This window comes from Rhincodon typus, chromosome 21 (assembly GCF_021869965.1).
Source record: "Rhincodon typus isolate 14 chromosome 21, sRhiTyp1.1, whole genome shotgun sequence".
Classification (NCBI taxonomy): Eukaryota; Metazoa; Chordata; class Chondrichthyes; order Orectolobiformes; family Rhincodontidae; genus Rhincodon; species Rhincodon typus.
This window is the reverse complement of record NC_063352.1, coordinates 43955400-43973452: the sequence shown is the minus strand read 5'-3', so window position 1 is coordinate 43973452 and position 18053 is coordinate 43955400. Positions and strand designations below refer to the sequence as shown.

The following is an 18053-nucleotide window of genomic DNA, read 5'->3' as shown; positions in this document are numbered from 1 at the left end:
GTGAGGGATGAGGTGCGGGAGATGTGGGAGACACGGTTGAGGGCGTTCTCGACCACCGAGGAGGGGAAGTTACGGTCCTTGAAAAACGAGGACAACTGAGATGTACGGGAGTGGAATGCCTCATCCTGGGAGCAGATGCAGCGGAGGCGAAGGAATTGGGAATAGGGATAGCATTTTTGCAGGAAGGTGGGTGGGAGGAGGAGTATTCTAGGTAGCTGTGGGAGTCGGTGGGCTTGAAATGAATATCGGTTTCTAGGTGGTTGCCCGATATGGAGACAGAGAGGTCCAGGAAAGGGAGAGAGGTGTTAGAGATGGTCCAGGTAAACTTAAGGTTGGGGTGGAAGGTGTTAGTGAAGTGTATGAACTGTTCGAGCTCCTCGTGGGAGCACGAGGCGGCGCCGATACAGTCATCAATGTAACGGAGGAAGAGGTGGGGTTTAGGGCCGGTGTAGGTACGGAAGAGGGATTGTTCCACGTAACCTACAAAGAGGCAGGCGTAGCTTGGGCCCATGTGGGTACCCATGGCTACCCCCTTTGTCTGTAGGAAGTGGGAGGAATTGAAAGAGAAGTTGTTGAGTGTGAGGACGAGTTCGGCTAAGCGGATGAGGGTATCAGTGGAGGGGGACTGGTCGGGCCTGCGGGACAGGAAGAAGCGGAGGGCCTTAAGGCCATCTGCATGGGGAATGCAGGTGTAGAGGGACTGGACGTCCATGGTAAAGATGAGGTGTTGGGGACCGGGGAATTGGAAGTTCTGGAGGAGGTGGAGGGCGTGGAAAACAAATTTGTGGCATATAAATGTCTTTGTTGGCTTGTTCGACAATTTGTTGGCCCTTATAACCTTAAACAGCTCGATCTATATCTTTTTCATAATGTGAAATTGTCTAGGGCCAATTGAAATAAAATGCAAAAAAAACCCTATTTTTTGGAAACAGTTTTTTACATTTTTTTAAAAGGCTAAATCCAACCATGTTCATTTTCTGAGGAAAATATGGCCACACCTATCACTGTCAAATAAAAAAATTCCAGCATTTCCAAACCTGAAGGCATCTCCTTCTCAGGTTGTCTAATCACAGATTGGTTACAATGCAGAAAGAGGCCATTCACCCCATTATGCCCATACTGGCTCTCTGCAATAACAGTTTAGCTAGTCCACTCTCTTCCATCATCAGAGCCCTGCAGATATTTCAAATCCAATTTCCTTTTGGAAAGTAATATTTGAGAACATCTCTACCACATTGTTAAGGAATGCATTCCAGATCCAAACCGCATGCCGCATTTTTTTTAAAAAAAGGAAACATTTTCTTCATGTTGTGTTTGGTGTTTTGCCATTCACCTTAAATCAGCTTCTTCAACCTTCAGCACAGTTACTATGTTCGGGCCCTTCCGGATTTAGCATAAATCTCCATCCAGCCTTCTCTCCTGCAAGGAAGTAAGCTATTTTCCAATCTATCCTAATCCCTGGAACCATTCTTGCACAAATTGTTTTCCATAGTTGCTCAACTGCCTCCCAACCCTTTCTAAGGTGTGAGGTTGAACCAATGTTTTGTAAATGCATGGTATAACATATAATATGCAAAGCAGAATAAGAAAAATCAAACCACAAAAACCTTTTTCCTAGTTAGTTGAAGTCCTTTTTTGTGTAGTGGAGTTTTAATGAATATTTAGCAATGTTAGTGTGAAATATTTATTCTTACTTTGAACTTTAGAGTGCCAATATTATGCTGTTAAAAGCTATGAAGCAAAAAATGAAGATGAACTGTCCATGAACGTGGGTGTTATAGTTGAAGTCTTGAAAAAGTCCAGTGATGGATGGTGGTTTATTAGGTATGTCCTACTTTATTGTTGAATAATTATTCATTAATCAGTAGCTCCAAATAACTAATAGTATGTGACAGCTACAATTTAGGATCTTAAATTGAATCAGTCAAATTCTCAATGTCACAACAACTTTATTTTAAATCTGAAACTCGATTTGAACATCTTTATGGTGAAATATCACTTACTTTCTGTTTCATCAGCAACTTCCTTTAATCAAAAATGAGCAAAACAAGAGATTAGAGAAAACTTTAAAACATTTTTTTAATTTAGGAGACAATTTAACTTAAGCAGAATTCAATCTAAATATATTGCATTCAGCATAAAGAGAATTGCAAGGAATGATATCAATCATGTGCATTTTGGAATCAGCAAAGCAATGCGAAGACAAACTTGTCATTTTATTGTTTAATAGGTACGACGGTCAGTCTGGGTATGTTCCATCGCTGTATCTGCAGCCATATAAAAACCCTCATTCAAAGTTACAGATTCTCACCAAGCCAGGCAGATGGGCTTCCACTCCAGATCTCTCGGCAAACGTTGACAATTTAGCTGCGCTGTCAAATGTTGAAAAGCAGAACATGCACAGTAACCAAGGCAGGTCCCCCACAAAAACCATCAATAACTCTCTTAAACTGCAAAGGCAGCAATCAAGGTCTTCCACCTGCTTGCCTGACGAAAACCTATCTGAAGGTGGGTTGAGCCTTCCCAATTCAGACGAGTCAGATAGCAGGCCAGAAAGCTTGTGCGATGATAGTTTAGGCATGTCAGAGTCAACTGAGGACAGACGTTTGCCAGATAGTTACCACATCCTTAAAGGCTCCGATAATGTGGCACGACTGTTTGAGAAGAACCTAACTGCTGAAGCCATGTCCAAGAATGATTCGGGAGTGGAAAAGTTGGATTTGAGTTCCAGGCCTGAAACTTCAATGAGAGAGAAAATTCCAGCTACAAACGTCGTCCCCAAAATACCTCCAAGGCCACATCGCCAAGAAATACTGTCAAGGTGCACAACCTTCACCAAGAACGTGGTTCTGAGATCTCAAAATATTCCTACCTTCCAAAGTTACAAGACAGAGCCTTGGGTCACTCAACCAAAGTATTGCTGAGAAAGAAAAGTTTTGTTTTTTACTTAAACAATATTTTGAAATAGTATGCAGAAGCTGCAGATTTTATACAATTTATTTGATGGAAATATAGGTAGTGAGCGATGCTACAATCATATTAGTTTTTAGGTTTGTGTATAGAACTGCTACTCGGCAGGGTAGGTACGTTAATCCATAATAAGGGTCACAATGAAGGAAAAAATACTAATTACTCTTTCTTTCTGGAAAAATCCATCAATTGGACTCTGTTAAAGTAGCCACTGATGCTTATCTTTTCATAATGAACTCTACAGAGTGACACCAGGATTGACAAGAGGAATGCTCATTTTCAGCACATCCCAAATAACAATTGTGTAAATACCCATTAATTATATTTGATTAATAAGTCAATATTTGATAGTTTTTAAATATAGTAAATAACTGATTTTGGGACGTTCTGAAGTGAAATTTGTTCGGTGTGACAAATATCGAAATGTTTTTAATGCGATGCTACAATGAAGGTAGTCATTGATTTAAAAGTTTACTGTTACTGGTTGTTAAAGTTTATTAGTATTTCTGGCTGGCTTTGAGGCATCCAAATCAAACAACATTTCTTCCAGGTCTGTCTGTAGTCCAATCCCAGACCAACACTATTTGTTTTTTTAATTGCCTCCTGAATTTGCCAAGCAAACAACTCTGTTGTAACAAAATCACTGCAATGCAGGTTAAGTCAACTATCAACTTTTCAGGGCAATTCTGGATAGCTAAAAATACCCACAAACCAATTTTTCAAAGAAAAAAGCCTTGGTAAAGGATTACAGGTAGAAAAATAAGAGCTCCCTCAGTTATTGCTGAAACTTGTGTCATTGTACACTTAGTGAGAAAAGTGATTCAAATCCATCTGGTCAACCATGATTCTGCCCAATTGACAAAGAAAATCAAAACTGATATTATAACTTAGCAACCAATTATTATATTCAAATTTGAGCAAGTTGTATTTTCCATAATGGAAAAAAAAGCTGTTCATCATTACACAACCATAGCTTATGTTAAGAAATGTAACCAGGTATTTTCTAGATATGGGATGGTACAATAACTACAACGGATTTGTATCTTTCCAGGAATCATGTCCTTTACTTATAGGTGACAACTGGTTTTCTGGTTCAGCTATATTTGCTCTTTTATTTCCTTTGATAATGATTCTGTACTTTTGAGTTATGCAAAATTGCAATAAACGTTTTATGTATTTTAAAGTGTATGATGTATGTGAATATTTTCACTTGCTTAGGCAAAACATATTCACATTTGCAGTTTCTATTGGGGGGAAGATAACTGCCTCTGCCTCACAATTTTTGTTACCTGGATTTCCTGAATCAACTGAGTACACTCATCTGACTGATAAGAATATCACATTCCAATACAGGCCATGTTGTTGGTGTCCATCATATTAAATTAATTTGAAGTAAGTCACGTTCAGATCAGCCATGATCTTATTCAATGGCGGAGCAGGCTCGAAGGGCCAGACAGCCTACTCCTGCTCCTAGTTCTTATGTTCTTGTGTTCTTATGATCATTATTACATTGTTGTTTGTGGCAGCCTGCAGTGTGGAAATTGACCATTGTGTTTGCGTTACAGCTGTGACTCCATTTTTAAACTTCATTTCTTTTTAAAGGGCTTTGTGACACCCAGGGGCAGCAAAAAATAAAAGTCTTTATTCTCGTTGTTTGCTTTTCAAAGCCAGACTGTAGCTGCTGGAGGGTAGATGTATGCTGCCTGTTACAGGGGCTGGAAGAGTTTCTCAAAGGAAAGAAAGAGGAATTTTGGTAATGGAGTCCTTATTGATGGATGTCAAAAGACAGAGAGATCACTTTTTGACAGGACTCAGAATGCCTAGTAGATACGACTTTAAAAGGCAAAGGAAAGGCATTACAGAGATAATTGCAGGGTTAGTCTCGAGTGTTTAATTACAAAGCCTTCGTGCGAGTGATCAAGCTTTTCAAGTGCAGATGAAGAAGGTTACCTAAGATCACAAAGAGATGTTGAACAATTGGGTCAATGAGCTGAGAAGTTGCAGATGGAATTTAATTTAGATAAATGTGAGGTATTGCATTTTGGTAAAACAAACAAGGGCAGGCCTTATGCAATTAACGGTAGGGCCTTGGGTAGTGTTGTAGAACAGAGCGACCTAGGATTTCAGGTACATGATTCTTTGAATTTCCACCATAGGTAGATAGGCTGGTTCAGAAGGCAATTAGCACACTTGCCTTCATTGCTCAGACCTTTGCATATAGGAGTTGGGACGTCATGTTGAGATTGTACAGGATGTTGGTGAGGCCTCTTCTGGAGCATTGTGTCCAGTTCTGGTCGCCCTGTTATAGGAGGGATATTATTAAATTGGAGAAGGTTCAGAAAAGATTTACCAGGCTGTTGCCAGGAATGGAGGGTTTGAGTTATGGGGAGACACTGGATAGACTGTAACATTTTCACTGGAGCGTAGAAAGTTAAGGGGGGTGACCATATGCAGAGGTTTATAAAATCATAACGGCTACAGATAAAGTGAATGGCAGGTGTCTTTTCCCTAAGGTGGGGGATTTCAAGACTACGGGGCATACTCTTAAGGTGAAAGGGGAAAGATTTAAAGAAGACATAAGGAACGTTTTTTTTACACAGAGCATGGTTTGTGTGTGGAATGAACTTCCTGAGGAAGTGGTGGATGTAGGTACGGTTACAACTTGAAAAGACATTTGGATAAAGTACATGAATAAGAAATGTTTGGAGGGATATGGCCTCAGCGCAGGCAGATGAGTCTAGCTTAGTTTGGGATTATGTTTGGCATGAACTGGTTGAATTGAAGGGTCTGGATCCATGTTGTATAACTCTATGACTGTATGACTCTATGCAACTTCCTCCCAAACACACCACAACTTCACACATTATATAATTCACCATTTCCTCATCACCCACCCATCAACAGTCTCCAGTAATTATATCTGAATGCTGAACATTCAGATGCTCCATCTCATTATTACACAGTCACCACTGCTGCATAGCTCACACCCAGATCTAACAGCTTCCAAAGATTGAGTTATTCCGCTGTGGCAGGCACATGAATCAGGCATCAGATTGCAACACGCATGCTGACACTCTTCCCTCTCTCTTGCTGTAAAAGGGAGAACCAAAAGGGAGTAATAGGCAACCAGAAAAAAACACTATACCTCCTGAAGAGTACTCTGCATAATTGACTCAACCATCATTGAAGCTGTTGAAGATGATATTACTGAAACCATTCACAATGCTATTTTCACATCTTGTGCACTGAAATGACTCCACAGAGGCCGGATGTCATGTGTAAACAAAATCGTCCTTTATTTACAAGTGAACAGTCCTTGACTATAGTACTGCCTCGTACAGAGTCAGGCACTGGAGTTTCAGTATTGCTAACACTGACCCTTTTTATGTGTCAGCCAGGGCTCTCTAATTGGACCAGGTTAACAGCCCCAGTTAGGGAACTCATATTTTATGATATTCAGCTGCCTGACCTCGTTATAATCACTACACACATCTTCTCAAATCTCACCAGCTTCACCCTGCAAATCTGGCAGGAAACATAAGATAAATAGTGTGAACATGTACCTCTTACTTTCTATTCAAAAGTCCCTTTTACACTCCCTTAGTAATCTAAAAATTACTTAAGGAAGTGGCACTAGAAATAGTAGATGCTTCAGTGGTTGTCTTACACAATTCTACAGATTGGGGAACAGTACCTAAAGATTGGAGGGTAGCTTATGTAACCCCACTATTTACAAAAGGGAGGTAGAGAGACTGAAAATGCTACAGTTTGTTATATAATACATGAGAGCACAGCACTGTGAAATCTGTGACTGGATCAGAAAGTCAACATGGATTTACCAAAGGGGAATCATTCTTGAAAAATCTGGAATTCTTCAAGGATGTAACTTGGATGGTTGATAAGGGGAAACCAGTGGATGTAGTTTACTTGGACTTTCAGAAAGTTTTCACTGAAGTTCCATATAAGTGATTAGCATGTAAAATTAAAGCAACTCACTATCACACTTTTTAAATAGTGGGGTTACATTAGCTATCTTCCAATCCATAGGAACTGTTTCAGAGTCTAAAGAATCTTGGAAGATGATCACCAATAGATCTACTGTTTCTAGGGTCACTTCCTTAAGTATTTTGGGGAGGGCTAAGGGAGGGTAAAGGGGGTTAGTGAATAGTGCGTGTTCACACCATCCATCTTATGCTTTGTGCAACTTTGCAGGATGAGGCCGGTGGGTGTGCTGACATGGATAGAGAGCTAGCAATAAATGGGTCTTTTTCTGAGTAGATGGCAGTGACCAGTGGGGTACTGTGCCGCAATCAGGGCTGGGACCCCCGCTATCCACAATATATATTCATGATTTAAATGAGGAAACTAAATACAATATCTCCAAATTTGCAGATGACAGAAAGCTGGGTGAGGGGGTAAGCTGTGAGGAGGATACAGAGATGCATCAGTGTGATTTAGACAAATTGAGTGAGTGGAAAAATGCATGGCAGATGAAGCACAATTATAGAGAAATGTGAGGTTGTCTACTTAGGTAACGAAAATAGCAAGGCAGACTACCATCTGAATGATGTGGAGGTGCTGTTGTTGGACTGGGATGGGCAAAGTCAGAAGCCACACCACATCAGGTTATAGTCCAACAGGTTTATTTGAAATCACAAGCTTTCGGAGTGTTGAATGGTGATGGATTGGGAAAATGGGGTGATGTGACAAGGTTTAGTCGACCAGTCTCTGAAAGAGAGCAGGTATTGAAGATGGTACATGGTATGTTGGCTGTCATAGCGAGAGAATTTGAGTATAGGAGTAGGAATATAATGTTTCAATTGCGCAGGTCCTTGGTGAGAGGACATCTGGAGTATTGTGTACAGTTTTGGCCTCCTTATCCAAGGAAGGATGTTCTGACTTTGGAGGGAATGCAACAAAGATATACCAGACCGATTCCTGGAATGGTAGGACTGATGTATGAAGAGAAACTGGATTGGTTGGGATTATATTCACTGGAGTTTAGAAGAATGAAGTAGGGGAAAATCTTATAGAAACCTACAAAATTCTAACAGGACAAGACAGGGTAAACACGGGAAGGATGTTCCTGATGGGCAGGGAGTCCAAAACTAGGGCTCAATGTTTAAGGATGTGGTGTCAGTCATCTAGGATAGCAATGGGGAGAAATGTCTTCACCCAGAGAGTAGGGTGAGCCTGTGGAATTCTCTGCCACAGAAAGTAGTTGAGGTCACAACCATAAGTGCTTTCAAAATGGAGTTCAATCTAGTTCTTAGGGCTAAAGGGATCAGAGGGTATGGGGAGAAAGTGGGAATAGGCCACTGAGTTGTATGATCAGCCATGATCATATTGTGTAGTGGAGCAGGATGGAAGGTCTATATGGCTTACTCCTGCCCTGAAATTCCATGTTTCTAGATGAATGCTTTCAAATACCCAAGATATGGCCTGATGATAAAACACTGGCACTCAATCAGATTGTCACAGTCACCAGTTCAGATACTGGCACTACACATGCCCAGGGTGTACCTAGAGGCAGAATAGCCATATGGTGAGGCAAGAGTAGGTTGCATACGATGGGCAGTGTACATGAAGAGGTTGATTGGCATGTATACCAGCAAACGTGGCACAAAGAAAAATATTCGCAGGGCTGCCAAAGATCCAACTGTCAATATAAAGGAGCATGGAAGGTCTCCATCACCAAGTTAGTTTGGGGAACCCACCCTTTCTAGGATGGTGATAGTGGAGAAGCCCACCTATAAAGGCAGTGAGAAGTATAGATAGAGTCAAAGGATGGAAGGTTGGTTTGTGTGACGGTCTGGACTGTGTTCATGACTCTCTGTAGTTTCTTACAGTACTGGGCAGAGCAGTTGCCATACCAAGCTGCGATGCATCTGGATAGAATGCTTTCTATGGCGCATCTGTAAAAGTTGGTGAGGGTCCTTACGGACATGCTGAATTTCCTTAGCCTCCTGAGGAAGAAGAGGAGTTGTTGCTGGCTGTCTCCGAGGACCCTCAGAATGAGGTCACAGGATGATTTTCAACTGCTTTACAGATTCTACCATTCACGCTGTGATTTATTGGTCAAAAAGGATGTTAAGGCTCTTACAGCTACTTACGCCCTCATATTGCTGAGGTGCTGACCTGGCAGAGTGGCACTCTCTGTGGGGTGCCCCAATTCCCCCCCACTGTTGGGATGATGGCTTTCATGCTCCCACCATTGTGAGTGTGCCAGTGCCAGTGCTGCTACCACTCAGGCAGCCAGCCTGGAGACTGTTCCTGCCAGTACTGAGGTGGTACAGTCACCAGCTGCACCCTCAAGGGCAAACTTACACAATGAGAGAGTCTCAGCAGCTGCTGGGGTGAGCCCTGTGTGGAGGGTCCGAAAGGCAACAGTACCATCAAGGCTGGTCCTGAGAGAAAGCTCAATAGTGAATAAATGAATATCATACAGACCATCAGCTGTGCTCTTGGATAAAGTCAGTACAGACTAGTATTTTTTTTGGGATATTGGCCTGAAGGTAGTCCAGAACTGAAGGGAAAAGTAGAGCAAGGCTTTCCTCAGGATTTTGATGGGAATTGCTGTCAGATGACACATTTGTGAACCATAGAATAGAATCCCTACAGTGTGGAAACAGGCCCTTCAGCCCAACAAGACCACACTTACCATAGAAGCATCCCACCCAGACCCATGCCCCTATACCCACCTAACCTACACATCCCTGAACACTATGGGCAATTTAGCATGGCCAATCCATCTCGCCTGCACATCTTTGGACTGTGGGAGGAAACCGGAGCTCCCAGAGGAAACCCACGCAGACACAGATAGAATGTGCAAACTCCACACAGACAGTCACCTGAGGGTGGAATTGAACATAGGCACCAGGTGCTGTGAGGTAGCAGTGCTAACCACTGAGCCACCGTGCTGCCCCTTGTGGTCTGCTGGTGTCTCCTCACTTCCCTTCCTCTACCTCATGCTGTCCTGCCCATGTTTATTCTCCTTTCTCTTCCTGGGGTGCTCACTGAAGTCCTGGTGACAAGGGTTGCACTGTCCTCTTGGCCAGATTGTGGAGGATATAGCAGACCACTTTGTTATTGTCACTGTGGGTCTTACTTTCAAGCGAGATTAAGATTGACAGCAACTGTCTGTTGACATATTTAACATTAACTACGTCTCTTCTGTTATCGACCAGACCAAACCCCGTCAAAACATACCATGGAGATAGCCTAGACCCTAACGTTTATCTTATTTAAAGGCAAGTGTAAGGTGCTGCATTCCAGATGTGATTCGAATAGGAAAACTACTAGGATTTAAGAAAAACACACTTTATTCTTACACCACAGTTAAAATACAAGCAAGAAAAGAAGAATTGGCCTAACTTTATCTATTGAAATACTTAATATATTATTTAACTACTACTCATTGATTATTCTAATGTAGCAACATCCCATAAACACACACTTGGCAAAGGCAAATTCAGTAAAACAGATCTCCCCCACTTGCTATCTCCTCCAGTCCAGGAGAAGGAACACTGACAGAATCAGTCTAGCAGCAGAGAGAGAACTCAAGCTTTTTGCAGCAGCAGAGAGAGAGAGCTGTATCTAGCAGCTTCAACTCCCAATACCCCAACTTCAACAATTGAAAGCAAAACTATAACCGGGGTCTGTGTGAGCTGAACTCCGCCCACTCATGCTTCTTTTGTCTACTTTTCTAAATTAAAGAACAAAACTATTGGCTCCACTCTCCATGGAGCAGACACCTCGGCATGAGTTTTGCAACACACCCCCTTCACGAGAACCAGGACAGACAAATCCCTTTTAAAGGCACATATCGTCACTCTTCCCCTAGCCTTATCAAGTCCTATATCTGTTCAATAGACTACTTACAAAGGCACTCTCCCACTCTCTGTCTTCACATTTGGCTCATAGAGATTATGCTGTGGTGTTTTCACCAATCATACAGTCATGGAGTCACACAGCTTGGAAACACCTTTGGCCCAACTCGTCCAGGCTGACCAGGTTTCCTAAACTGAACTAGTCCCATTGGCCCGTATCCCTCTAAAACTTTCCTATCTATGTACCCATCCAAATGGCTTTTAAATATAATTGTACCCAGCTCTATCACTTCCTCTGGCAGATTGTTCCATATATGCACCACACTTGGTGTGAAAAAAGTTACCCCTCAGGTCCTTTGTAAGTCTTTCCCCTCTCACCTTACTACCTGATCTCATTTGCAGTTCTCTTGGAGGAAGGAATTAGAGGATGCTCACTCTCTGCATTTTCTCTTATACTTGGTAAAGCAGTACGTAAATCATCAGAGAAAACCAGCTCATTATTCAGGCCATCTTCCTGATCATTTGAATACTGCCCCATTTTTACCAGGGATCCACGTAGACTCCCCTGGTGACCCAGAGTGAAAGTTAATAATACTTGGAAACTTGTGCTATAGCTCTGGTGTGAGGTGTACACAACAAGAGTCAGACCAACAGCTTCATTCACAGATTTTGCTAGTTTTTCTCGCCAGGAGCTATGGGGTTAATTATAATTTCTAATTTGATTTGCCTATTACTCATTCTCCTTCTCCCTTATTTTCTCTAAATCTGTTGCAATAACACATGACAGAAATACATGTGTAAACAGGAACTTGAGACCACAGCCTTCCTTCAAGCGGAGATTTGAATGGAGCCAGGCCACTCTTCAGTGTGCTGATTGATAGCTCAACGATGTTGAATAAGTACTGTCACTTTTCTTCATCAATAACATCCTGACACCTCTTTAAACCTCACCATTTGCTTATGGGTATCCATGTTAGCTACAGGCACAGGCCAGCTAGTACAATCCTGAGAACTATTTGAAGCATTCATTGACAAACTGTGGGTCATTGCTTGAAATGTTGAAGTTTATAATGCAATAGCTGCAGCAAAAAGTTTGTCTTTGGGAATAAAATGACAGCTTTCTAGATGGGGATATTCGGACAATTAATCCTAATCCTTATGGAGTTTTAGTCAATTATTCTGAGAAATATTTTCCCCTTGAGCTTGAAAGGATCCAACCGTGGATCAGGGTGGAAATGAAAGCACCACTGATGATTCCGTTAGGCCCTGGCATTAGGCTGGACAGTTTGAGATAGTTTCTTCCACCAAACCGAATGATTTGTTCTGATGCAACATTTTGTAACACAAGGAGACCCTGGCGTAACCTCTGAAGATTGAGGACTCTAGGGATCACCAACCTCTCATGAGCAGTTAGCAGGCCATCTGTGACTCTTGCAGTTGGCTTTCGTTGATGCAACTATTGCCTCAAGATTGGGATTACATTTTCTGGCCATACCTTGATGGAGCACTCTCAGATTTGTGCACACTCTTCATCTACTTTTGTGCCTTTCAAAACTTGCTTGCTATTGCTGCAAGATATTTTGTCAGGGCTTGGTCAGTTTGGATGGCTTTTTTAAAGTGTAGAGTGATACCAACAATTCCCACATCAGCTGGGGTTACCATGAAGGACTCCCCTTCTCAATCTCTCCCCTCGCCTGAAGTGTGATGGGCCTTAAGTTAAACCACCACCGTTGTCTCTCTCTCTCTCTGTCTCTCTAATAAGATAGCATCTCTGTGGTCCAGTAGGACTGTGGAAATTTCACCTTTAGATATTCTGTGATCAATGAATTAGAAGGCTCCTGACAAAGATATTACTTAAGCCCTCTTATTCTGGCTCTTCCACAGGAATGCATGACGATACATTTGCTATAGTTTGATATTTACCTTTGATATACTACCTTGTCCCATTAAATCTCATCAGCCATGGGCAGTTCTGAAGAAGAGTAATATTGGACCTGTTGTGGGCAAATTTCCACAAGTTGTCTTTAATTTGGCTACTTTTTAAAGAAATCACACAGACAACCAGATACTGAAACAATGATTTAAACTTTAGTGCATGTAGCAACCAAAATAAGACCCCTCAAGAAAGCAAGATAAGCCTCACAACCCCAAACTTTCCTATTCCCCCATTAATGGCTTAGTGGTATTATCACTATTAATCCAGAAACCTGGGTAATGTCCCGGGGACCTGGGTTCAAATCCTGCTAGGGTAGGAATTTGAATTCAATAAAAATCTGGAATTAAGGGTCTAATGATGACCATGAATCCATTGCTGATTGTTAGAAAACCCATCTGGTTTATTAATGGCCTTTAGGGAACTGGTCTGGCCTACGTGTGACTCCTGACCCACAGCAATTTGGTTGACTCTTAACTGCCCACTGAGCAATTAGGGATGGGTTATAAATGCTGACCTGGCCTATAATGCACTTATCCCCTGAATGAATGAGGAAAAAATGGTGGAATTCAGTTCAAACTAACAGTGTCTATCTCTGATATCTGGGGTGCGAGCCTTGTGCAGTGTTGTTCTTTGGAGTTCTGCTACTGAAGAGTTCTATACTTGCATTTTATCCAAATTCATGGTGTTACATTATTGATGACCCTTTTGATTCTTTCGTCCAAAATACTGACTATTCCTCTGGAGCCATCAAGTTTGCATCTTGCCTTCTTATCAGAAGTAGCTTCCTTGTTCCTTGTTCCATTTGGCATTGACTGTCTGTTTGAAAACATAACTTTCTTCCTTACTGCAGGGCAATCATTTATCCTTGCACCATTTATCGAGCAGTTGCTAAAACAGTTCTGTGTATGTACCTTTGACTCTGTCTTTTCCCAGTCACGGATTATTGCTTTCAATTCCTGTATAACAGTTTGTCCTTGTCCCTTTATTCCAGCCACAGCTATTGCTGGTTCTTTCAATCCATGAACAGTTATTAAAGTTCAGAAGTTTACACTATCGTTGTCCTGTAACGTTAACTGGATTACTTTTTCCACGTTGAATTTTTCCAGCAATTTCTGTTTTTGCCCAAGAGCTACTTGCCTGCAGCTGATGGATCCCACAACCATGACAAATCACTAGCCTGGCAAAGCCACAGGATCTTTGCTGCCGTTTTTGTCTGCTTAGAGAGGCAATGAATTCGCCTTTACTTTCTTACAAGGTCCAGCCCACATGTTCATCCAGCTATCAGGTGCTGCCACGGTGTCAGTCTGGGAGGATCCTGAGCTATAGAAATTGAGAGTGAGTGTGGCTTTAATGGCCAAGAGCAGTATCATTTGCGTTCTGAGCTGTACGTCCAGTTGGATAACGAGTACGGGTCAGCATCCACTTTCTTTGCAGCGTACAGACACTGCTCTCAACTGAGGTAGATTGTGGTTCGTGTTTGAAATAAACTGCCAGAGAAAATGGTGAATGCTGATACAGTTACAACGTTGAAAAGACATTTGGATAAGTTCATGAATAGGAAAGGTTTGGAAGGATGTGGGCCAAGCGCAGGCAGGTGGGACTAGTTAATTTGGAGAACACGGTCAACATGGACTAGTTGGACCGAAGGGTCTGGTTCTGTGCTGTGTAACTCCATGACTCTATAACCCATTCATGTGGATTTTTTCTGAGGTTCAGATTGCAAAAGGTGATCAGACAGCTCTGTGTCAACCTCCAGCCTCCGATCAGTAAATCTCCGTGCCCGGGCTAGCTAACTATGCTTTGAGACAAACCTTCTTATCTCTTTCCACACAGATGGTCTGTGTGCTCAAACAGCCACACTGCCCAGTCTCCAGCAAAGGGCTAGTCTGATCACTGACAAGCATCACCTACCGTGGCTAGCATGATTAACTGCTCAGTAAGACTTGTTTGATTCTCTCAGAAAGAGGCTTATTACTTGATTGCTAATGAAATTTGACCTCAACCTTCACAACATGGGAACAGGAGTAGGCCATTCAGCCCCTTGAGCCTGTTCCACCATTCAATGAAATCATGGCTGATCTGTGGCCTAAGTCCATACACCTAACTTTGCCCCACATCCCGTAATTTTGTTGCTTAACAAAATGGTATCTACCTCTGATTTAAAATTAACAATTGATTTCGCATCCACACCATCTGTGGAAGAAAGTTCCAAACATCTACCACTCTTTGCTTCCTAACATCTCTCCAGAACAGTCTGCCCAAATTCTCAGACTATGCCCCTAGTTCTAGAATCCCCAATCAGTGGAAATAGTTCATCTTAATCTATTCTGTCTTTTTCTGTTAATATCTTGAAGAATTCAATCCTTCTAAATTCTAGAGAAAACAGGCCTAATTTGTATTACAATTCCTTATAACTTAATTCCTGAAATCTAGATATAGTTATTGTAAACCTTCTAAATTCCTGCTTATGCTGTAACCATCCTTATGTCATCCAGTCAACCATATTTTTACACAGTACCATTCTATGATAATGACATGTTTAGCTGATAAATAGTCTACATATCACATCTGAGCCACTGTGTTAGCTTTTTTAAACAGGACTCCAGGCTGTCAGAGACTGAGGCAGTTTAGTTTATCCTGGCGGAGTTGCTGTGCTTAATCCGTGCACACACACACACAAATGTAAATGCATCAAAGCTAGCGGTCTTTCTAATCATGAGATCACCATCAGGCTACATAACTTTCTCTTTCTCTTTTCATTTCGACTCATCTGACAAATTTTAGATTATTATCTGCAGGGGTTTCTGCTCAGAAGCTTTCAGAATCCACCCATAGGACCATAAGACATAGGAGCAGAGATTAGACCATTCGGCCCATCGAGTCTGCTCCACTATTCAATCATGGCTGATAAGTTCCTCAACCCCATTCTCCCGCTTTCTCCCCATAACCCTTGATCCCCTTGATAATCAAGAACCTATTTATCTCAATCTTAAATGTACTCAGTGACCTGGCCTCCACAGCCTTCTGTGGCAGTGAATTCCATAGATTCACCACTCTCTGGCTGAAGTAGTTTCTCCTTATCTCTGTTCTAAAAGGCCTTCCCTTTACTCTAAGACTGTGCCCTGGTGTCCTAGTCTCTCCTACCGATGGAAGCATCTTCCCAACATCCACTCTGTCCAGGCCATTCAGTATTCTGTAAGTTTTAATTAGATCCCCCCTCATCCTTCTAAACTCCAACGAGTATCGTCCCAGAGTCCTCAAACTTTCCTCATATGTTAAGCTTTCCATTCCTGGGACCATTCTTGTGAACCTCCTCTGAACCCACTCCAGGGCCAGTACATTCTTCCTGAGATATGGGGCCCAAAACTGTACACAATACTCCAAATGTGGCCTGACCAGAGCCTTATAAAGCATCAATAGTACATCCCTGTTTTTATATTCAAGACCTCTCAAAATAAATGCCAACATTGCATTTGCCTTCCTGACTACTGACTCAACCTGCAAGTTTACCTTGAGAGAATCCTGGACTAGAACTCCCAAGTCTCTTTGCACTTCAGACTTCTGAATTTTCTCCCAATTTAGAAAATAGTCCATGCTTTTATTCTTCTAACCAAAGTGCATGACCTCACACTTTCCCACGTTGTACTCCATCTGACACTTCTTTGTCCACTCTCCTAACCTGTCCAAATCCTTCTGCAACCTCCCCACCTCCTCAATACTACCTGTCCCTCTACCTATCTTTGTATCATCTGCAAAATTAGCCAGAATGTCTTCAGTTCCTTTATCTAGATCATTAATGTATCAAGTGAAAAGTTGTGGTCCCAAAACTGACCCTTGTGAAACGCCACTTGTCACTGGCTGCCATCCTGAGAAAGACCCTTTTATCCCCACTCTCTGCTTTCTGCCAGACAGCCAATCCTCTATCCATGTTAGCACCTTGCCTCTAACACCATAGAACATAGAACATAGAACATAGAACATTACAGCGCAGTACAGGCCCTTCGGCCCTCGATGTTGCGCCGACCTGTGAAACCTATCTGAAGCCCATCTAACCTAAACTATTCCATTATCATCCATATGTTTATCCAATGACCATTTAAATGCCCTTAAAGTGGGCGAGTCTACTATTTTTGCAGGCAGGGCATTCCACGCCCTTACTACTCTCTGAGTAAAGAACCTACCTCTGACATCTGTCCTATATCTATCACCCCTCAATTTAAAGCTATGTCCCCTCGTGCTAGCCATCACCATCCGAGGAAAAAGGCTCCCACTGTCCACCCTATCTAATCCTCTGATCATCTTGTATGTCTCTATCAAGTCACCTCTTAACCTTCTTCTCTCTAACGAAAACAGCCTCAAAACCCTCAGCCTTTCCTCATAAGACCTTCCCTCCATACCAGGCAACATCCTGGTAAATCTCCTCTGCACCCTTTCCAATGCTTCCACATCCTTCCTATAATGCGGTGACCAGAACTGTACGCAATACTCCAAGTGCGGCCGCACCAGAGTTTTGTACAGCTGCAACATGACCTCATGGCTCCTAAACTCAATCCCTCTACCAATAAAACCTAACATACTGTACGCCTTCTTAACAACGCTATCAACCTGGGTGGCAACTTTCAGTGATCTATGCACATGGACACCGAGATCTTTCTGCTCATCCACACTACCAAGAATCTTACCATTAGCCCAGTACTCTGTATTCCTGTTACTCCTTCCAAAGTGAATCACCTCACACTTTTCCGCATTAAACTCCATTTGCCACCTCTCAGCCCAGCTCTGCAGCTTATCTATGTCCCTCTGTAACCTACAACATCCTTCTGCACTATCCACAACTCCACCGACTTTGGTGTCATCCGCAAATTTACTAACCCATCCTTCTACGCCCTCATCCAGGTCATTTATAAAAATGACAAACAGCAGTGGCCCCAAAACAGATCCTTGAGGTACACCACTAGTAACTGAACTCCAGGATGAACATTTCCCATCAACCACCACCCTCTGTCTTCTTACAGCTAGCCAATTTCTGATCCAAACTGCTAAATCACCCTCAATCCCATGCCTCCGTATTTTCTGCAATAGCCTACCATGGGGAACCTTATCAAACGCTTTACTGAAATCCAAATACACCACATCAACCGCTTTACCCTCATCCACCTGTTTGGTCACCTTCTCGAAGAACTCAATAAGGTTTGTGAGGCACGACCTACCCTTCACAAAACCGTGTTGACTATCCCTAATCAAATTATTCCTTTCTAGATGATTATAAATCCTATCTCATATAATCCTTTCCAACACTTTACCCACAACCGAAGTAA

The 18053-nt window shown here is 42.2% G+C and overlaps 1 protein-coding gene across 1 annotated transcript in view; it reads left to right on the top strand.

The window, feature by feature from the left end:
* LOC109929777 (neutrophil cytosolic factor 1-like) overlaps positions 1 to 4153 on the top strand; it is a 19135-nt gene extending 14982 nt beyond the window's left edge. Inside the window, exons 2-3 of the mRNA XM_048609755.1 lie at positions 1707 to 1824; positions 2231 to 4153. Of these exons, the coding sequence (XP_048465712.1) occupies positions 1707 to 1824; positions 2231 to 2924 (812 nt within the window). The 3' untranslated portion in view covers positions 2925 to 4153. The remainder of the gene's footprint in view (positions 1 to 1706; positions 1825 to 2230) is intronic.
* The last annotated feature ends 13900 nt before the right edge of the window (positions 4154 to 18053 follow it).